The sequence below is a fragment of the Abramis brama genome, assembly GCF_963993115.1.
Source record: "Abramis brama genome assembly, chromosome: 3".
Classification (NCBI taxonomy): Eukaryota; Metazoa; Chordata; class Actinopteri; order Cypriniformes; family Leuciscidae; genus Abramis; species Abramis brama.
In genome coordinates, this window is record NC_139965.1 from 42419515 (window position 1) to 42442973 (window position 23459).

Sequence of the window (23459 nt, forward strand, 5' to 3'; positions counted from 1 at the left end):
AAAATGAATTTCGGCCAAACAGTAAATCTCACCTCCAAAACTCACTCAGTCCAACAAAAAACTTCATATATGTCTCAAAGTAAGCTCGTTCCACCATAACACTGGCAACAATTCTCATTCAGAAAGTATAAAAGAAGATGAAAAGAACTGATGTCATTTGAAAGATGTAGTCATTGAATGAATTTTGTGCCAAAGCAATGATAAATGATCCACAGTTCAGCTCACATAGACTTGTGTTGTGCTCACTGAGTGAAGAGTTTTGAAAAAGTGACCTAAGTATTGAGAAATGTGTCCTAGCGATTGTAAAATTTGTAAATGTAAGGATTTGACTTAAAAGATTATGAAAATTGAACAGGCCTTATGTGCCATTAGCAAAACAGTAAATGTCGGAAGAGCTACGAAAATGTTCCAAATTGTCAGTGTTTACAGTGACCATAAAGATGATAAACAAGTATGCATTTGTTCCCAACAACAGAAGCACTAAATCAGCAAGAGGGTAATGATTGTTAAAGGGGTCCTATTATGCCGTTTTACAAAGTCTTGATTTTGTTTTGGGGTGTACACAAATATGTTTTCATGCTTGATTGTTCGAAAAACGCATTATTTTTCACATACTTTACATTATTACAGCACCTCTCTCCCCAGTCTGGCTTGAACACGCCGATTTCGATGAAGCCCCTCCTTCAGAAATACAAAATGTGCTGTGATTGGTTAGCTGGCCTAATGTGTTGTGATTGGCAGCACTTAGCCAAAACGTCCCGGGAAATGTCCTGCCCCTCCATAACTGCACGTTCCACTCAAGTGTAAATATGGATAAGCACGGCGTCAATTTCAAACCAATTCAAGCCCGATTCAGACCCTGACGATGTTAACGAACAAGAGGATCATGCAGAACGGATTTCATGCACAGACTTTGCAAGCACTGATTTCACAGGACGTTTCAGTGGTAATTTTTGCAATTTTCTTATACATTATAGATACAATGTATCCACCATTTAATCATGATACAGTATTTGTCGGGAAAATTAAGGTAAAACAAACAGTAATCGATCACAAAATCCTGCTTAATTTTCCTAAGGAGTGGTGAACCGTCTTACAAAAACGAGAGCTAACAAAAGCAACAGAAAACAAGCTGTTCTCCTTAAAATGTGAACCGCACAGATAAACGTTGTAGTTATGATATTCAGGATCAGTGTTTAAAATAAATTTTAACCACTTTAAGGTAGTCAGCCTTAGGAAGGTCAAACTAATGAGTTTTGGAAAAGGGGTCGAGAAAAGTATGTCTCTTCGACGTAGCGACAGCACTGTCTTCTCTAATGCAGCTTAACCAGGCCTCGTCCCCTTTTTGCATATTCTGTAGGCACAGATTATTTAAATGAGTACCATTGTGACTTCATAAGATCCGGAAAAATCGCGTTGTTGTCCAAACGAGCCGTTTGTTTTTGTTCTTGAAGAGGGGATTCTGTTAAATAAAATATCCCCCTGTGGAGTGGACTTTGATCTTTGTAACCTTGCAGATCTTTTTTTATGCTCAGACAGCAACATTACACACTAATTAATGTTGAAAAAGTGGAAAAGCATAATAGGATGCCTATAAGAGTGGGAACATTAAACACCACAATGAATCAAAACGGGTATTGTTCAAAATTCATGTATAACTTTGATGAAAGGTTTTGACAACTTCAAATGTTGACTACTATATATATATATATATATATATATATATATATATATATATATATATATATATATATATATACACTGTCCATGTCCACACTTATAGAAGTTTCAATGTACTGCAAAACACATTCCAAACCAACTCGGGCATTTAAAGCCTTGAACAATAGCACTAAACATTTGTTAGCTGTGAGCTCAATCATAACTGTAACAATAACTAGAGTTTACCTGAGCACAGGAATTTCTTGGCTTGATCGCTCGTCATGGTCCCCTTCTCCTGCAGCTGTAAAACAGAAGTTCTTAAGATCCTCTTGATTTCCTCTGAGACTGCCCTCCATGCCTTGTCGTTCTTTGATTTTGATATGCTGCTTGACTCCATCTGTGGAGTAAAAGCACATACAGAGTCATCAAATTATTTAAGGTTCCATTGTTTGGATATTGTCCTTTTGAACCAATAAAAAAGAAAACCCACATCATATCCTGTACCAGTTATATTAATCAACACTTCTCTCATTCCACTAAAAAGCAATAACAAATGCATTAGTACTGTTTTTAATTTTTACTTTAACTGTAATGCTAGAATAGCTAGCACAAACCATTTTGTGCTTCATACATCGCTACACTATTGGCGATATACAATGGATCTTTATTGATTGCAAATTTTCACAGAAATTTCACTGTCACCGTACATAATCACTAATATATTTGCACTTTTCTATACCAAGTCAAATCAGTTAAACAGAATGTGCCAAGAACATGACTGTAAATTCAAGTTATTTTTCTATTTTTAATTAATGATTTATTTATTGGCTATTTATATGCTTGTTATAATCGACAGCCAAATAGAGGGAGAGAGAAGGGGCAGCGGCATCAGGAAATCAAACCTGAAACTGCTGTGCCACAGCTCCTACATTATTTTAGTTTTGTACTTTATGAATAAATTTACTAAAACATGACTCGTCTAATTGAATTCTGGCTTCTGGTATAAGTCATTTCCAGCTATTTTAGAAGCACAAAACCATGCCTGTATGGTGGTTAATTACTGCAAACTGGTATTTGTTGTCATATACCAGTTCATATTCATAAACACATTGGTTTGTAGCACAAATCATTTTACAGTTTAGTGCACATTGTTATTCTTCTAGTTATTTACCTATAGCAGCTATTTAATTTAAAGTCTTGCACATTCACAGGAAATAGCTTACTTTCATATTGTAAGATGGAGTTGAATTAGTTAATTAGTTTTTATTTTATTTTATTATTTTATAAAGCAGTTGCAAAAACTATGGCTATATGATTAAGCATTTTACAGTATAGTATAAAAAAAAATCATATATTTTTTGTTAAGAAATCAAATGTTTGAACGTTGAAATGTAATGTAGCAGGATGTCAAAAAGTGTTATCAAAAATACAAATTGCTCTGTCTGCCTGAACAGAGAAATTGAAAGCAGACACACTGTATTATTGGAGTAATATTTTAGGAAGTGTTTATCATGAACCCAGTCACCTACCAGAGAGACAGAAACAGACAGAGACAGAGAGAGACAGAGAGAGAGAGACAGAGAGAGAGAGAGAGAGAGAGAGAGAGAGAGAGAGAGAGAGAGAGAGAGAGAGAGAGAGAGAGAGAGAGAGAGAGAGAGAGAGAGAGAGAGAGAGAGAGAGAGAGAGAGAGAGAGAGAGAGTCTCTCAGTGGGTCAGTGGGTGTTTTTGCTGAGTGCAGGTAGATCCTCAGTCCCTGCTGTTTTTCTCATTTTAGTCCAACAGAGACCCTCAGCTTCACAGACGCTTTCTCAATTTGCAGCCACTCTACGTTGCAACCTGATTTATACACACACTACATGATCTCCTCTCTCTCTCTGTGTGTGTGTGTGTGTGTGTGTGTGTGTGTGTGTGTGTGTGTGTGTGTGTGTGTGTGTGTGTGTGTGTGTGTGTGCGTGATAGAAAGTGAAACTGTCAGGAGTATGTTTGGTTCATTGACTACGTCCGAAATCGCACACTCTTAAGTAGGTACTTATTTTGAATAAGTAATTTAAAAAAGTACATTCTACATAGTGTGGGTGTGTGTAGTATGAATGTCGGATGTACTACATTCGCCATGCTGTAATTATCACGTCACCTACAGGCATCAGTTGCGTCACTTCATGCTTCAATCCTCTCCCATGGCCTCATGGGATATTCAAGTGTCCATCGTATGCACACTTCAGAATCTCGATGGAAGTAGTAGGTCATCCGTGTACTTTTTGCCTACTCTTTATGAGTACTGTGAATTCGAATATACTTCTGTTATCACCTACTATAGGGAAGTATAAGATTTCAGATGCATCCATTGTGTTCTGGTTTGGTTCTGTTCTGTTCCTGTTTGTCTGTGTTACCTTTTCTTGTTTGTTTCCATGGTTTCTGATTAGTTACACACTTGTTTCTGTTCCAGTTACTTAACTAACTCTGTATATATGTAGCCCTAATTTTTTGTTTATACCTGTTCGTTCTCACTTCAGTGTTAAGTTGCTGGACTGTATCTTCCTCTCCAGCGTTTATCCAGTGCTGCTGCGTTTCTGGTATTTTTGTTTATATTGTTAAATAAAGGGACTGCTGAATTAGATTCTAATAATAATAAATAATAATATATGCGTTTATTTTATATTGCGCCTTTCAGGAAACTCAAGGTCGCTTTACAGTACAAATAAACATGACATAGAAACATGACATGAAACAATATAAATAAATTGAGATGGATAACATAATAGATAGGGATACATAAACATAGAAATCAGATCATAAAGTCAGGGGTTAGGGAAACAAGTAGCAAAAAGATGTGTTTTAAGTTGGTTTTTGAAATCGTGTAATGATGAAAGGTTGCGGATGTGTTGGGGAATAGAATTCCAGAGAGTTGGGGCAGCGATACAAAAAGCCCTTCCACCAAAAGATGATAGTTTGTGTCTACGGATCGTCAACAGACCAGTATCGGAGGATCTAAGTGTGCGAACTGGGGAGTAGGTATGGATGAGATCAGAAATATAGGGGGGGAGGGGCAAGACCATGGAGTGCTTTGAATGTGATAAGGAGTATCTTGTATTGAATACGAAAGCGTACCGGTAGCCAATGAAGTCTGTTTAAAATGTGAGAAGATTTCTTTGTGTATGTGAGGACCCTAGCTGCGGAGTTCTGAATATATTTTCGAATATTCTGCCTCTCAACTCTCCTCGCTGCAACCAACGTGACCGAAACAGAGTTTATGTGTGTATAAGAAAGGAGGAGACAGGCCTTGGTGAGGTTTAATGAAAGGCAAACTAAATTTATGAAGCTAATAAACTCTATAAGCGGTGAACAGTGTTCTCTCTCAGGCCTACCATTTCTACAGCTCTCCATATAAAACAAAAACAGCACCAGTCAGCCACTGACATTTACAGGTTGTTTCTGTGTGTGCGGGACAGGTCAGGCCTGCTGAAAGCTGAACGTAATCCTGGATGTATAGCGACTGCCCTTTCATGTGCCTCAAAAGCATTGGAGTTTGCTAAACTTCTGAAATGAGGCGGTAAAATCCCCTATCTTGCTTTGTGTGTTTAAATTCATGTTCCAGTTGCCATTTTTTGTTTACACAATTGTTAATGAAACACCACACTGAAAAAAAAAAAAATGGTAACCTAAAAATGTGCCTCATGTAGTTGTAGGACTTGAAAATGAACCAGACCCAAATTAATCTTTCAGACTAATCAAGAAGCAGAATTTCATAGAAACTCCAGATCAACATGCAGGAACCTAAATCAGAAAATATGCCATTCGAGACTCCATTCAGTCTGAGCAAACTAACAACCCCCCCCCAGCAAAGACCTTTACGGCCATACAAGCTTGTAAAGATGAGCCTAGTGTAAGACTGGAAAAACTGGAAGAACTGGCTGAGGAATGACCACTCCTCTAGAAGACAAAGGACCTTGCTGGAAATTAACATTTGAACTCACCCTTGTGTACTATCGAGATGAAAGTCTCACCTCCGAATCATCCTAATCTACATTTCTTTCCCTCATCCCCCACCCCTTCTCCCTCAAGCTGAGATAACCAAAACTCAAACAAGAATCTACATGTTTTTAATGTGAATAATTATCATTGAGTATTATACATGTTTAGTATCATTTGAAATGTCTCAGTGCGACTGGTACAAGTGTCTCATTCCCAAATAAGTAAAACAAAAGGTAATAAGGTTTTTAAGAGTTTAGAGATAACTGGCACACAAAGGAAGGTGGTCTCTAGACAAATGGTCTCATACCCCCAGAAGGTGTAACCTCTGAATGTAAATTCCCATTGTTAGCACATGTTTCCATGTGAAAGAGGTTCTGTCTATGTAATGAAATGCAGCAAAGGGCTCTTTTGTTTTAAACAGCAGACTTAATATCGGTCTCTGCTCATAATTTGGAGACAATGAGCTTATGAACTGTTTTGCCGTGCTGCTTATATTTATCACGCAGTAAAAATACCCCTCCCCACGCCAAAAAACAGTTGTCTGTGGATGAGAATCCGAAAGAACAAGGACTGGTGGGACGTTGTCCTGCTCTACTTCACAGACGCTGAGTGAAAGGAGAATTTTAGAATGAACACACTCATTTATTTGACACTTTATTCAACAGGAAGAACAGCTCGTTCAGTGCTTCATACGTCATTACGCTATTTCTACATCATTGCACATGTGCAGCCCTTTCAGTTTCGGTTTTCAATCCCATCAAGAGTTTACATGTCCTCTCGATTGGATTAGAAAAGGAATAAACCACCCCTTTCAATCCGATCTAAATTTCATTCGGATCGAGCTCAATCGGATCGATTAAGGTGACAAAGGGCTTTTCAGTTCAATTGAGCCGTCAATACGATTACTAATGGATTATTATTTGGTTGCATGTAAACGTAGCCAGTGTCTAATTGGTCAGAACTCATCTGAGAGGCTGGACAGCCATTTGAGTTTAAAATCTTAGAACACAAACAAAGACAATAAGACGATTTAGAGTAGCCTTGTAGAAAAGAGGCAGATCAAGATCAGAAGAACATGGGTTAACAGTTTTCATTCAAGCCATCTATCTACTCTCGTCTCACTTTTTTTTCTTACTTAGTTTCTTTTCTTTTCCGTTGAGAGTCTCAGTTCTAAGTTAAGTTTTGCTGCAAAGTTTCGGTCAACGATTCAACAGCAAAGCCCGCTTCCAACTTCAAAGACTTTCCGTCCATCCGCTAACACAATCAATCCAGACACGACGAGACCGCCAGCCAATGAACGAATCCAGGAAACCCGCTTTTCAAGCAAAGGATGCAGACAAAGAGAATCCCCAAGGAACGCAAAGACAAAAGCAAGTAGCCTCCAGACTATAACTGAACTAGTGCCTTGATATACAATTTAATAACCCTACCTAAGAAACGATAGAAGGTTTAAATTAATGATTGATGGTTAGTTCAGGTCAGGTTTTACATAGAGCATATATTGCTCTAAACTTGAGATTTCACCATCTCACCCTTAAAACTCATTATTTCCTCACATTCTTTCTTTCTGTAACTCGTATGAATGTGTGTGTGTGTGTGTGTGTGTGTGTTTGTGTTAGATATTAGTTTTGTGTGTTAGAAGAAAGTCTTGTTTGTATTTTAAAGAGAAGTGTTCTTGCGTTATGTGCTTACGAATTTAATGTCTTAAACTGCTGATCTATGTTACCATGCTAATAAATGGTGGTTTCACTATACTGCCGTGCAAAGGCAAAAGACCGTAACTTCGTTTTTGGTCGAAAATGAGTTATTTATATTTTTGGCACATTCAAGACCTCCTTTATCATGTGGATAAGTATCTTGAATCAATTCCGTTGTTTTTTCGAGAAAATAATGAATTGTCTTAACAGTAACTTCCAAAAGCCCATGAGAAACAAAGGCAGAACACCGTAACATCAGTTACCGCTCTTTGGCTTTGTTTTGGAACGCTCGAAATGGAGTTACGGTGCTCTGCCTTTGTTTAGCCGCGCGTCAATATGAAGTTACTGTGCCGGTGTTCTATCAGATAATGCTACCTACCAGATTGTACGCTTATCAGTCCCTCTAACTTCTGCTGTCCTCAGAGCTTTGTCCTGCACAGTTGCGGTCAGAACGTATGGTCTGAACCCGCCGTCGACAAACGTGCGATATCGATCGCGAAGGATTATGCAGAGTTGACAGAAAAACGTTACACATTGCCGTATCAGATGAATACAACCAAGAATTAAAGCCCCGCCTCACTCAGTTCGGGTACAGGACCTGGTTGAAACACTCATGCATCTAGCTGGCAGAGTGCCAAAACTTCGCCGGCGACTTCAGCCCCGCCCTAAACACGGTCGAGCCAATGCTGGACTAATATGGAGGTATTTTGTCATGTCAAATGTATTAATAATGCCATCAGAATGCAACCAAAGCCCATGATAGCAATAAGTAGATGGCTATAAATAATTGTAAATCATACAAAATAAATGCCATGATCACTAGATTTTATACAGGTGTTACTATAATGATTTTGTTAATGGTGATCAGCAACCAAATATTGATAATGTGGAAGTTACTGCCTTTTGCCTTGGCATGACTTCTCACTTTTTGCTGACAATACAAAGGCAGAGTACAGTAACTTTAAAATAGTGGTCAAAAGTCAAGTTTGAGCTCAAGATTTTTTTATGTATATAATTTCCATTACTAAAACATCTATTTGCCAGATTTCCAGTGTCCTACCTATAATTAATTTGACGGGACAACTAAAAATCTTTAAAGTCATTTTTCTCAGTTCCACACTCTAGCGACTTAAGGTCTTTTGCCTTTGTAGGGCAGTATAGTTGGGATATTTATATCGGCTGCAGAGTTGATAGTTACGGCCTATTCAAATGACCGCTGGACGAGTCATTTGCTCGGCCGTAAAATAGGTGATTCTTTGAAACTCCCTATAAATTAATTAATAATACTTTGAACTAAATTGACTTGTTGTTTCCCTTACATAGTAAGTTCTAAATTAATATATTTTATTCAAATAATAAAAAATAAAATGTTATTTAACATTACTGAATCAACCAAATATATATTATGTTACACCAACAAAACAAAATTTAAGGGTAAGATCAGGTAGAAATAGCTATTTAATGTAACAATTGCAGTTTATCCCCTTGTACAGTTTACCTTACACTTGGGACAACCAAAAAGCAAATAATACTTTAACCTCTCTCACCTCAGAGGTCTTGACCTTCTCTAAACTTCTTCTTTAAAAAAAACTTTAAAAAGCTTACAGACCCCAACATTTTTAACAATGGTGTACAGAGGAATCATTCAATCATTTTTCCATCATTCAACTCTGTTAACCAAGATAGTGTACAAAAAAATTATCAATCAAAAATATTTCCTCTCCATTTGTATTGTGCAAACTCTTTAAAAAGGTTGATTTTTCTTTGTTCCTTTCTTAGCACCAACAGGGATCAGCTATACTTTAATTATAATGAAAGAGTTTAATTTTTTCTAAAAGCTGAAGTCCTAATTCTTCAAATATATATTATCTTTTATTTATACCTTCCTGCTCTTCCTACTTACAGAGTTCTGGTAGTTCTTCAGCATCTCAGCTTTCGGTTTCAAGTAGTAGGCAGGCGGGACCGAGTTCTCATCTCGACAGTACCACTCCTCCAAGATCCGTGTGTCTAGTCCCGCCTCCACCGCCGCATCCAAGATCATCTCAAACTCGGCTGACTCCACCTCTCCTGGGACCCGAATGCTGCCGTACTTCTCTCCAATGAGCCCCTGGGAAAGAGAGGGGGGGAAAAGTATTTACACCTCAATCAAAACATATCAAAGCAACGTGTAAAAGCAGGAGTAAAAAAAAGACTCACTGTACACAGCCCTGGCTTTTTTTTTTTTTTCAGGACTAAGGCCATTTTTAACTGTGGGTAAATCCATAAGTTCAAACTTATAATTTTGAAGAATTCTTATTTGCATATTATGAGGTCAATAACATTGACTGGACATTGTAAACTGGCCTCATAAATATGCAAATAAGAATGGTAACCCAGGGTTTAAAAGTGTGACAGTATGAAATCATTAAATCTGAATATCCAGGATTAATTAAGTATGAAAAGTGTGAGACCAGGGTTAATCATTTCAAATGATTAGAGGGGAATGGCACTGCAAGCGAGACACCAGCCTTCCCGCACATTACCTGTTTGTACCCAACACACAGGAAGAAACCGGCTCCACTCAGAGATTGCAGAAACTCGCAAAGGTATTAGGTGTCGCCCTGCCTGCAGCTCTGCAGATATCTGCCAAAGAGGCACCACGTACCAACGCCCAGGAGGAGGTAACGGATGGATGCTCACTACGAGGGGGCACAGCTCGCCTTGGGATTGGTACGCCAAGGCGATGGCATCCAGTGGGCCAACCTCTGCTTGGAGACAGCCCTTCCCTTCTGCTGACCTCCAAAGCAGACAAACAGCTGTTCAGAGCTTCTGAAGCTCTGCGTGCACTCCACGTAAACACGCAGGGCGCAAACTGGACACAGCAACGCCAGGGCTGGGTCTGCCTCTTCCGGGGGCAGTGCTTGCAAGTTCACCACCTGGTCACGGAAGGGAGAGGTGGGAACTTTGGGCATGTGGCCGGGGTCTCAGGATGACGTGAAAAGAAACCAGCCCGAATAAAGGCACAATTCGCTGACTGAAAATGCCTGCAGGTCCCGCACAGTCTTGATGGAATTTAGCGGGGTCAGGAGCTCAGCTCAAATGACTCTAGCCGCTCAAATGCAAACTGAATCGCATAGCCGAGTCTGATTGTCCGCAAGAGCCAGTGAGACGGGCTGGGATGCGCTAGTCAGGTGACAACCGACGTACCTACAGATGGGGCAGGGATGGCTCCAAGGATCCTGTGAAGGGATGGCCAGAGGTGCGTGAGGAGGCAACGTGTCCTCGAATCTCGACCTCTTGGCTGGTGGGAAATGTAGAGGGGGGGGGATCAAGGGGGCTGGGAGTGAGGAAGCATAGCGTTACTCACTGCAAGACCGTACCCTGTATATCCCAGAGATTGAGGAAACTGCTATTTTATTAAAAATGTGGGTACTGCTGGCCATAGACAGAAAGAAGAAAAAATCCTGTGTATCAGCAGAAGAGACTCCAGCCTTCAAGAGGAAGGAGAGTCGCGACCGTAGTGTCGACAGTGTTAGTCATTGCAGTGAGGGTATGAACCATCCACGAATGCCACCTCAGCATGCTCTTGCCCCAGACATGTGAGACAGTGATCATGGCTGTCAGATGAAGACAGGAAACGACTGTATCCAGAAACACAAGTACGGAAAGGCATCTTTAAAAAGACACTTGCCGACCATGCTTGCCTTTTTAGGGAAATCTGCTCTTCGCACTGAAGCGCCCAGGGGAATCTATGCACTGCTCTTTTAGAATGGTGAAACCCACAGAATGCGACGTAAAACGATCTCCGTAGCACACTCATTGCTTGGTGACTGGAAGAGTGATCGCTGTGCAACCACTCAGCTCTGAAACAAAAATCTGAATGAGTGGATGCGTGCCGCCATCTTATAAAGATTGAATTCCTAAGTTCCACTCGCCAATTCCATTGGCCGTTTTTTTTTTCTAAAACTAAAACTAAAGATTGGGGCTCCCAAGTGAGACCCCATTTGTCAGTCGACATAGCGTTGTAGTGACTGAAAGATGGGGAACTATAAATATTAAAAACAACTTTGTGAAGGCATTATTGATTTCATCTGATTGGTGTGAGTGCAAATATCATGTAATCACACACATCCTGAATATCAGAATGAAACCGTGCATGGCATCATCCCACTTCAGCAATTCTAAACATGTCAGAAAATCATTTGGTTTCAATTTCAGGCTTCACAATTTCATGAAATCTCATCACATTGAATGTGGAAAATGAGCAATGCATTATGACCAAGTCTAACTCTGAATCTTTTGACCTGTAATAAACTTTATTATTATTGTTATTTTATTATTTTGGACATCCATTTTTGTGAGGATTCTCTTCCACCAATCTTTAATCTGTGGTTGTGAAAACAGCAGTATATAAAACATAAAAAAGAACATGGGTTGAAGGGACTAAGGTGATGCTTTCTTGTGACTTTCTTATAACATTATTATTAATATTATTATGCTCAAATACAAAAACTGAAGGACATTCCAGCTGCTGTCTTTGTCACAGCCTCAGACAATGGATAACAGGAACAGAGAGACTGACAAACTGGTCAAACGAGCGTTAGGGTGTCATGTGGCGATCCATTCTGTTGGATACACACTGTTATCTGCACCCTTGGGCATGAAGAACAAGGTGTGTGTGTGTGTGTGGGTGTGTGTGTGTGTGTGTGTGTGTGTGAGAGAGAGAGAGAGAGAGAGAGAGAGAGTAAGATAACCCTATAGTGCTATCTGTGTTGCTTAGTGCCTCTGAAATTGTTTGCTCGGTCTACTTCCAGATAAGCCAGTGTTTTTCCTTTAGCATGGTCAAAACAAGAGGATATTATATGCTTTGTGCAGCCCCTCAACATTCAGTGCCAATGGAAGTGAGTGCTCTGGACCGTGTGCAGTGAGACACAATCCCTTGATACTGTGCCACACTTTGATGGCACATGAACAGGTACTAGTATAAACAGACACTTTGAAGTTGTATTAGGAGTATAGCGCTTTCTTTTTATCATCTACTTCTTATGTTATGTTGCGGCTCTATTAGAGTTCTCTCTTTATGCTTCTTTCATTCCTTCTGGCTCTTTCTGCCCATCTCTCTCGCTCTGTCTCTGCTCCAGGCTGTGTGACAGTGAGTTTCAGCTGCTGTCTCCTCTTGCAAGAGCTTTGATGTCTGTCTTATTGCTACTGTTCTAAGAAACCATAACCTCAGAGCAATGTGGGAAGTGGAGAGTGTGGGGAGTGTTGTTCAGGATTAACTCATCTTTGAGGAATGTCAAGTTCATTGTTTAAGATTATGAACAGTTTAAAAAAGAATATGTTTTTCCTTTTAAGACTCAGGGCTATAAATGCAAATGTACAATGAAATAAATCACAATGAAAAGACATAGGAGGTCCAAGGTCCTAAGGTGATCAAAAATACAGTAATATTGGTAAATATTATTATAATTTAAAATAAATGTTTTCTATTTGAATATATTTTAAAATGTAATTTATTCCTTTGGTGGCACAGCTGAATTTTCAGCAGTCATTACTCTGGTCTTCAGTGTCACATTATCCTTCAAAAACCATTCTAATATTTGATTTGGTGCTCAAGAAACATTTCTTATTATCAGTCCTTCCTGCATTTTGTGATTCTGCAATCATAGAATTGAATGAAAAATCAATGAAACAGTTGTTCTGTTTAATATTTTTGTGGAAACCGTGATCCTTTCCCCCCATGCAGGATTCTTTGATGAATAAAAAGTTCAAAAGAACATCATTTATTTTAAATAGAAATCTTTTAACATAATATTTTAACATAATACTGTTAAATTTTAACATTGACCAGTAGTGAATACATTTGAAATAAAGGCTAAAAATAACTTACAAACTCAAAATGAATGTGTGTAGATGTTTGTAGTCAGACTGTTCTTTAAAATCTAATTTCTGTTTAAATGTTACAAGTTTTAGCAGTCCTGTAGTCTGTTTCCATATTAATCTGAGTGCCCCCCCCCCCCCCCCCTCCTCTCCCTCTCTCTCGTTTCTACCCATCTCTGCCTGTCACATTTAAATTAAACAATTTCAATCTGCCTAGAGACCTTCTCTGGAGACACGCCAGCACATGCAACCTAGAACTGTCAGCCGCAAACCCGCTCACATCTGTCTGATCAAAGCCTCATTTTGACTCTAAAATAGACCCAAATACATGTATTTCCATGCAATGGCACTAGACAACATCACTGAACTTCATGGAGGAAATCCCACATATAGATCAAACGCTTGCAGAGCTCCAAGTGTGTCAGGGTTTTCTTGTACTTGCACTCCAAACCATGAGGTCTAAAGGGAACGGGCTTTGAACCCAAGTCTGCTTTGGGCCATCCAAAGGGGTTTAAGGGACAAGACTTTTTCTTTGCAAACTGACCTCTATTCTTTCTCTTATGAGATAATGAAGTGCTCTTTGGGAAAAGCCAGCAGAGTTTCTAGGAAACTTCTCAATAACTACTAAAAGTGCACAAGTCAGAATGACTACCCATATGTCTCTTTGGCAAAGGAGACGAGTTTATCTAATTTTAATTAGACCACTGAGAAAAGTGGCCTGGATATTGCCTGGTCTAGTTAAAGGTGAAGTGTGTGATTTTTCAATGTAACATACTTTCAACTTAATATGTAGTACATACAGCTAAAATAGGCCATTTGTAGGCTGATTTTGGCAAAAAGTGAAAACATTGTGGCTTTGTAGCGCATTCAGCAGAGATGGAGACTTGCAATTTTTTTTTTATAGACATGTAATCAACTGAAATAGAATTGAATTGCACTCTAAATTAGACACTCTTGAACTCCCTGTGCATTTATACCCTGTGTTCTCCTTCATTCTCTGTCCGTTCTCATTGATGTTTTGTCATGTATGTTGGATTTACCCCTCTGATCTCCTGAGTTTGTCATTAAAGACATTTATCCTGTTTCTCCTTCGTTTTCATGAGTTTATACACAGCCTGTGACACTGTTCAAATGTTGAAAATAAATACTTTTATTCAGGATGCATCAAGTTGATCATAAGTGTCAGCCAAGACCTTTACATTATTATGGTTAAAGTTGTATTTCAAATAAATGCTTTTTAAAAAAAACATTTTTTTACTTTTTCTATTCATCAAATAATCCTGAAAAAACATGTTTCAGGGTTTTCACAAAAATATTAAGCCTCACAACTGTTTTCAACATTGAGAAAAAATAATGTTAGAATGATTTCTGATGGATAATGTGATGCTGAAGACTGTAGTAATGGCTGCTGAAAATACAGCTTTTCCATCACAGGAATAAATTAAAATTTTAATTATTTTCAAATAGAAAACATTTATTTTAAATTATAATAATATTTCACAATATTACTGATTTTACTGTATTTTTGATCACATAAATGCAGCCTTGCTGAGCATAACCATTAAAAAAAAATCTTACCTACAGTATCTCACAAAAGTGAGTACACCCCTCACATTTAAGAAAACATTTTAGTATATTGTCTCAAGGGACAATACTATAGAAATGAAACTTGGATATATTTTAGAGTAGTCAATGTGCTGCTTGTATAGCAATATATATTTACTGTCCTCTGAAAATAACTCAACATACAGCCATAATTGTCAAAATAGCTTGTCCCTTAAGAAGATATCCTAAAATGTTTGCTGAAATGTGAGGGGTGTATTCACTTTCGTGAGATACTGTACTTGTATATCCCAAACTTTGGAACTATAGTGAACATTAAATATTTTAGCAACATTTGGGAACTTACATGGACCTCCCATGTCTTTTCATTGTAATTAATTTCATTGTACATAATGCATTTAGAGCCCAAAGTCTCAAAAAGAAAATATATTCAAATAGAAAATTTTAATTTATTGATTTTAAAATTGACTTTAAATTATAATAATTTTACTGTTACAATTTTACTGTATTATTGATCACATAATTCCTTGGTAAGCATAAGAGATTTTTTTCAAAAAATATTAATATGAATCTTACTGACCTCAAACTTTTGAATGGTGAAATATCACATATTTAAAAAAAAAAAAAAAATTGAACTTTCTAAAAAAGGTTTTAACAAACTAAACTGCAGCAAAAGTACTTTTATTAGTACATCACTATTTTATGTGACAAAAAGGAGTGATTTGAATACTGCAGCAGAACCTGGCAGTTAATGCTCAAGCAGAAAATAGAAAGGCTAATAAGGTGAGAGTAGTCTCTGCCCGACATGGATGGAGGTCATACACTTCAAATAATGTCCTAAGAGTGAAAGAGATTGAGAGAGCGAAGGACCAAGAGAGAGAGGGGTGAGGGTGAGAGGAAGAGGACAGAGAGGAGGATTAAGTGAAACAGTAGACACACAAATCAGAATAAAAGGAGAGGTGAAATGGACACTAGAGCACTGAATGTAGGTGAAGGTGGGAGACAGATGGAGGTGTGAAGTGGAACAGAAACAGAGATAGAAACCTCTCGAAGGACGAGAGCGAGAGAAAAGAGATGGTTGAGAAGACAATTAAAGAGTGGTTAAAGGTGAAAGCGTGTCAGGAATTCAGTGAGAAAGTTTGGTTTGGGAAATAAAGCAGATTGAAGAATATCCAAAGAATGCAAGCAAACTAGATTAAAAATGTGACGTATTTGCCACTCATGTAAAACTTGCTGCCACAATGCAGGAAGGGTGTGGGTAGATGGAAGAGCACTGAAGTGCAGTTGCTAAGGTGTTCTGCTAAGGTGTTCAAAAGTTTTTAGAAGGTATGGCTGGTGTTTAAGCTGTATGGTTGCTAGAGTATTCTGGGTGTAAATTGTACAGTAGCTGATCTCCTTATCCTTTTCATTTGATTCCTTTCTGAAGGAGAATCAAGGGTTTGTTCATTCAGTAGTACTTCCATGAAAAATTATGTAGACTGTGATGAAACAGAGGTGCAGTCACATTTACTGTTGTGCATTTCAATACTGTTGTTCGATTCCACGCAATCTGGAATTTTGCGTGAGGGTGAAAGGTGTTCTGCTAAGGTGTTCAGGAGTTTTTAAGATGTTCAGATCCCCGTAACTGCATGCCCGTTGTACGTGGCCCCCCAGCCGGTGGCAGAGGTATCCATGGAGACAACAGCATGCCTGGACACTTGTTCTAGGGGAACTCCTGCCCGTAGAAATGAAGGCTTCGACCACGGGCTGAAGGTTTGGCGGCAGGCCGGGGTGATTGTCACACGGAGCGTGCCGCGTTGCCAAGCTCATCTCGGGACTCGGCCATGAAGCCAGTGCTGAAGCGGCCTCATATGAAGCTATACGAGCGGCGTTACTAGGGCTGCAGATGCCATATGCCCCAGGAGCCTCTGAAAAAGTTTGAGCGGGGCCGCTGTCCTGCCTTTGAACGAATTCAAACAGTTCAACACTGACCGAGCATGTTCCTCTGTGAGGTGTGCTGTTTGGCTGATCGAGTCCAGCTCCATACAGAGAAAAGAGATCCTCTGCACAGGGGCAAGTTTGCTCTTTTCCCAGTTGACCCAAAGCCCAAACTGGCTTAGGTGACTGGGCACCATGTCCCTTTGTTTGCACAACTGATCTTGTGATTGTGATGTGAATTGCACGTTCTCTCAGAGGAACAAGGACTGTCTTCGCTACCTTCGTGAAGACGCAGGGTGACAGGGCCAGCCCGAAGGGTAGGACTTTGTACTGATATGCACGTCCCTCGAACGCAAAGCTAGGAATGGTCTGTGTCGAGTGAGAATCGAGACATGAAAGTACGCGTCCTTCAGGTCGACCGTAACAAACCAATCTCGGGGACGGCCGCAGCCGAAGATGCGCTTCTGCGTTAGTATTTTGTGAACGGAAGCTTGTGAAGGGCCCGATTCAAGACTTGCAGGTCCAAGATTGGCTGTAACCCACCGCCTTTCTTGGGTACAATTAAGAAGGGGATGTAAAACCCTGTCTTCATGTCGGCTGGAGGGACCGCAATCTCCACCCGTAAGACCAGCAAGAAGAGAACAGAGGAAAATTGCTCTTTTATTGAAATTTTGGTTACTGCTGACTGTGGGGCCAGCGGTGGTAAATAAAGAAAATTTAACATTCTCCACCCGGGCCATCTCTGGGGGAGGGAGTGGTGTGGTCACCATCTCCTGAAGAGCTATCTCCTCCATCTCTGGGTCGCCTGTCTCAGGGTTGCTTGGAGACCTGGATGGGCTGGGTGGTCTGTCTGCGGCCGGCTCAACGCTGTGGCCTGGGTGGAGGCTGGTGCTTAGGCTGAGTGGGAGCAGAGGCGGACGCAAGGGGATGCCCTCGGTGATAACAGCCAGAAGCGCTGCAACCGTCGGCAGGGTGGAGGCAACAGCTGGCTGTCGGGGCAGGATGTGCTTGATCGCCTCCGTCTGTTACTGTTAAAGGCTTACAAAGCCGCTGGACAGGCTACCTCCTCCCTGCACGCCATGGCTCTCCTGCAGGTCCAGCAAGCCAAGGCACTAAAGCAGTTGCACAAGGGTAGTACTGACCCAGAGCTACTGCAGGAGGTGCGCACTGCAGCTGACCTCGCCCTACGAGCGACGAAAGTCACTGTGCACGCTCTGGGTCAGACGATGTCCACAATTATGGTCCAGGAGCGCCATCTTTGTCTGAACCTGGCTGATATGTGTGAGGCCGATAAATATCGGTTCTTGGACTCAGTCTTGGAAACAGTCTGTAAGTGTGTTCAGTTCATGTTTCAGCTAATCGTTAAGTGTGTGGTTTGTTACCCAAATATCTTCAAGAGTTGCTGCACCAATATGTTAGTACATATACAGCCAGAACATCTAATCATATTGTTTTTGTTTCCTTCCTTTCTTTTGTTTTGTTTTTAATTCTCCTGAAATTTCTCTTGGATCTGTTTTGCCTCCATTGCTGCTTAAACACGTGGACCCCGCAACTGCGTAGCTTAATGAGAGTCTGCAAATTAGTGCCTGACGAAAAAAAATTATATATTTCCAACATAACATTTATTTATCTCTCATCCACCCGCGACCCACCCACAAATGGCCCGCCCGCGCCACGTATTATCCGCGGATATAACCGCATCACTAATTCACAAATTTTAAGTGTGAGAGCTAGATTAAACATGGGGAGAGTGCCAAGCACAAGAAATGTTTGGCACTCTATATCTATATAAACATTTTAGTAGAGGTACTCCTAACTTTTTTCTGGTGCTCCTAACTTTTTGAAGATGGGAGCACCAGTGCTACCAATTAAATGTTTTAATTTCAAGCTCTGGCGCAAGCCCACCCTCCAATGCTGCAATCGACAGCTCATCCTCATCGCGAACCACAAATGAGAAATTAAGCTCACCCTGAGGCGAGCCACCATGCATTTTAAATGCATTTTAAATGCATGTTAAAACCAGGTGGAAACAAGGCCATGGTGAGCATCACTAATGTAAAGTGTAAGACAGCATGCGTGTGCGTGCATAAGAGAGACAAAGAGAGAGAGAGAGCAAGGATACAATTAGAAGTGTTCCCTGCTCAGAGGCTCCTACACACCACTTCACCTAACACTTAACTTTACCACACACACATATTCTGCCTCACCTCAAACATTGCTCTCTGACTCCAATTAGATCCCAATCCTCTTGCCCAGATTGCTCATTTACATTTTAATAATTTAAAATCAATCTCTCTCCACACCTGAGAACTGATTCTGAACCCCCAGCACACACACAAACACACACACATACTGTACACACATATACACACACACACACACACACACACGTGTGTGTGGTCATGTGTGAATGTATATATTCCTTATAAATCCACTCATCTGTTAGTAACCCACCTGGTGCTCTGGAACTGTGTGTGTGTGTGTGTGCATGTGTGTGTGTGTGTGTGTGTGTGTGTGTGTGTGCTTCAATTCTTCTGCATGATCTCATATCCCCCGCAACATCAGCCATTAAACCAGATCCTTCCTCATGCCATGTTGAGAGATTTGAAAGTCATTTTGCTATGTGTGTGTGTGTGTGTGTGTGAGAGAGAGAGAGAGAGAGAGAGAGAGAGAGAGAGAGAGAGAGAGAGAGAGAGTTACCGAAGCACAATGAGCTCCATCCAGAGAGTGAACTCAAGTGCTTCGCTCCCATATGGGTGCTACACGAGGTCTATCTGTCAGCCCCTCTCTATCACTGACTAGAGAAACATCATACCCACACCCAAACTCTGCTTTACTGCCGCTCTAAGATTTTAAAGCACACTGTATTGTATGTGCTGTGCTGTAGTCTTAGAGGTGTGAGGTTGTACGGTTATAAGGGAGTTGCCTTACACGTAGTTTTACTATCCCTATATTCAACTAGAAAGTAATGACAGTAATAATGCCACTGGAATATTTGCATAATCAATTATGGGTTTTTCCTCTTTCTTAAGCTGTCTTCACACTGCAAAGGTGGCACAATGGACACGGAAGCTGCCTGTATCTATTTATTTATGCATCCATATATAATGCATATTACTATTAGTGGGCAACCAATATGGATTTTTTGATAGTTGTTGCTGACATCTTAGAGCAGGGTGGCCGACGGCTGTTATTACAGTTTTTCCCAATTGCTAAAACACAAAAAGTGAATGCCCAGATCAAAGCGTCAAAACCGTACCGTTTGCATGCATGTCTTACACACAGGCACCAAATGAATAAACACATTGTAGGCATTGCACTGCAAACAATTGTGCAACACACGGTGCAAAACACTACACACACAGTGTTGTATGTTACACACGTTGGAAAATGAGGAAACACTTTGCATACAGCACATCCATTCAATAATAAAAACACATGCGACAATAGCAACACCCCCACACACACAGTAAAACACTTAACCGGTAATTGAACACCAATCAGTCACAGCTGTAGCACTATAAATAGAACTCAGGTATGCGCACCTGTCGTGATACAATTGCGAATATGGAGGCCGAAGGACCAAGGGGAAGGAGAAGACGAGGAAGAGATGGGGGAAGAGGGAGAGGAGAACAAGGAAGAGATGGAGGAAGAGGGAGAGGAGAACGAGATGGGGGAAGAGGGAGAGGAGAACGAGATGGGGGAAGAGGGAGAGGAGAACGAGGAAGAGACAGGGGAAGCGGGAGAGGAGAACGAGGAAGAGATGGAGGAAGAGGGAGAGGAGAACGAGATGGGGGAAGAGGGAGAGGAGAACGAGATGGGGGAAGAGGGAGAGGAGAACGAGGAAGAGACGTGGGAAGAGGGAGAGGAGAATGGCACCAACCTGAACGGGAACCAGGCAGACGCACAACTATCACTGACGACATCAGGGCCACTGTGGTGGACCATGTCATCAACCATGGCCTGACTATGAGGGAGGCCGGGCAGAGGGTCCGGCCCAACCTCAGCCGCTTCACGGTAGCCAGCATCATTCGGACATACCGACAAGAAAACAAGTATGTCCTGAATTAACGCCAAAGGACTGCACAGTACCCACACAGCAAATTGTCTAGTGTTAGTGTAGATTTTCCAGTGTTACAGTAATTTAACACTTTTACAGTGGTTTACATATAAACCCTGGGGGAGTGTTACATAATTTGACTGTAACTCTGAGAGTGTTAAATTTGCGTTTTCAAATTTGCTGTGCATCAGCGTTCTGGCTGAATCTGGTTATACAGTATTTCACCACGTACAGTATGACAGTACGGGATGGGGAACAGAACCTAACCATCGACACTAATCATGCATTGTTTGCAGAACTGCCAGGCGACCTGCCGTGGGAGGGAGGCAACGAGTGTTCACCCATGGCCAGGAACTGGCCGTTGTCAACCTTGTGGTGGCAAACAACACCATCACCCTGCGCCAATTGCGTGAGCGCATCCTCGAAGACCAGGCAATTTTCCACAATGTGCACAGTGTCAGTACGGCGACACTCGCCCGGGTCCTGCGGGAACACCACGTCAGCATGAAACAACTTTACAAGGTTCCATTTGAGAGGAACAGTGTTGCAGTCAAGAACCTTCGCTATGACTATGTGCAGGTGAGTGCCACAGTACCACTACAATGGCAGTTGTGTGTTTACATGGATATATACCTTGCAGTCGAGGGACACTGCCAACATTTTGGTGATATCCGAATGTGTCCAACCCAATCCACAGTCATTGTGCGACATTGTAGAGGCAGTACCGCTGTATTCAGGAACACAATAGTGACATTTTGGTATATGCATGTTCTGTTACAGACTGTCCTGGCCTTCGATGCGGCAGCGCAGCAACATGAGTACATCTACATAGATGAAGCTGGGTTCAATCTGGCAAAAACCAGACGTCGGGGCCGGAACATCATCGGCCAAAGGGCCATCGTGAACATCCCCGGGCAGCGCGGGGGCAACATCACCATGTGTGCCGCCATTAGTGGTCAAGGGGTCCTCCATCACCATGCCACCCTAGGACCCTACAACACTGCACACCTACTGGCATTTCTCGATGCACTACATGCTGTGGTCACACAGGACAGACCAGGGCAGCCCATGTTTGTTGTCATCTGGGATAATGTCAGTTTCCACCGGGCTGCTCTGGTCCGGGACTGGTTTGCCAACCACGACCATTTCATAGTGTTGCACCTGCCCCCTTATTCCCCGTTCCTAAATCCGATCGAGGAATTCTTTTCGGCATGGCGGTGGAAGGTCTATGACCGCCTACCACATGTACGCGTGCCGCTCCTGCGAGCGATGGAGGAGGCATGTGGGGACATCGAGGTGGGGTCGATCCATGGGTGGATACGCCACACACGGAGATATTTTCCCCGTTGCCTGGCAAGGGAAGACATTGCCTGTGATGTGGACGAGGTGCTGTGGCCCGACCCCAATCGACGACGAGATCCCTGACATGGACCTGCAATAGAAACACCTACACCAGATGTTCAATACTTATAGTAGTTCTGCACCTGTACACTGAGTTTTGGTTGTGGAAATAAACACGGTTTACAGACTACAAATATAGGCAGTGTCTTGAGTACAGTTGACCTGTGTGTTGTGTTTGCTTTGACTGTTTATATTGCATGTGCATTTCCTATCGATCCGAAGAGGGCCTTTTCAAGTTAGAGTGTTACGTTTTGATTGCAGAATGTTATTTTGCATTGGCAGTTAGATGTTGATCTCCAAGTGCTGTGTCAAGAAATCTTGTGTGTTGAGTTTTGACACAATGAGCCAAATTTTTAATTTTGTGTGTAAGCAATTGAAAAAAACTGTAAGTCTATATATTTGATATCACACTATTTAATTAAAAAGACCGTAAATATAACATGCATAACCATCGCTACAATAACATTTGTATATATATATAAAATAACCAAACATTATTCATTTGAAAATGATTCAATTAAAAAAAAGAAAATAGTCTGAACATGATAAAAAACAAGTCTGTGAATTTTTACTTTGGATAGCTTCTTCTTCTTGATTCTGTAGTATTATATTATGTTTATGAATAAAGATTTTGTTAAAAACATGAATACAAATGAAGTCAATGACCAACAGTGCACTCAATTATTCAGTAATTCTGTGAGCACTGGGGATCATATTTTCTCAAATAAATACAAGGAAATGCTCATTTTACATACAGCAGTGTTTCTTGAAAAAGTGGGCTGCAAGGCCGTTCCGAGTGGGTCACGGAGTGTGTAGTCAAAGAAACAACAACAACAATGCAACAAATGTTTTTCTGATGCAAGACTTCTGAAAGAGTTTGAAAGATGTGCACGAAAGCTTCTGAAAGTCTTCTGCAAAGACTTTGCTCTTCTGAGACAAAACACGTTTTACCATTCCACTGCGCTACTTTTCCATTATTTTTCTATGTAAATGAACTAGATTGATGTGTTTGACTGATTCAGTATCTGCTGTCAGATGAGATGATGTCAGGCTATATGTCAGTGTGATAATACAAATGTTATTTTCCTAAATTGTTATGGCCGGTTCACGCAGAAAGCGTTATGCGGTTAAAATTACAGGCATGCAACATTGTAGTTACATTGTCAATTACAAAAAGTACGAAAGTACCAATAAATTACGTAAGCGGTACGTTGTGTTTAAGCTGGGAAGGATTTGCATGCAGGTATGATGTTCATTCATCAGGATGAGTTCATATGTCTTATGTCTTATTAACAGCCCATGTTATTATTGTGTATTCACCATGGTAACTG

General features: G+C 40.8%; 2 protein-coding genes across 4 annotated transcripts in view; one reads left to right on the forward strand and one right to left on the reverse strand.

Annotated features, from left to right (window-relative positions):
• nwd2 (NACHT and WD repeat domain containing 2) overlaps positions 1–23459 on the reverse strand; it is a 72093-nt gene that overhangs the window by 13088 nt on the left and 35546 nt on the right. For both annotated transcript variants that reach the window (XM_084108325.1, XM_084108324.1), the window contains exons 5-6: positions 9232–9435; positions 1906–2056 (exon numbers count right to left, since the gene is read on the reverse strand). In XM_084108325.1, the coding sequence (XP_083964451.1) occupies positions 1906–2056; positions 9232–9435 (355 nt within the window). The remainder of the gene's footprint in view (positions 1–1905; positions 2057–9231; positions 9436–23459) is intronic.
• Positions 12089–23452, forward strand: LOC311079124 (uncharacterized protein). 2 transcript variants are annotated; one of them, XM_084108327.1, is made up of 3 exons: positions 12089–12282; positions 21024–21306; positions 21508–23452. In XM_084108327.1, exons 1-3 carry the CDS (start codon positions 12275–12277, stop codon positions 22150–22152), a joined length of 936 nt encoding a protein of 311 aa, XP_083964453.1. In that variant the 5' UTR covers positions 12089–12274; the 3' UTR covers positions 22153–23452. The 2 variants fall into 2 exon arrangements, with proteins under 2 accessions (XP_083964453.1, XP_083964452.1); XM_084108326.1 differs by lacking the exon at positions 12089–12282 and adding an exon at positions 19700–20722 and having other exon boundaries at positions 21508–22349.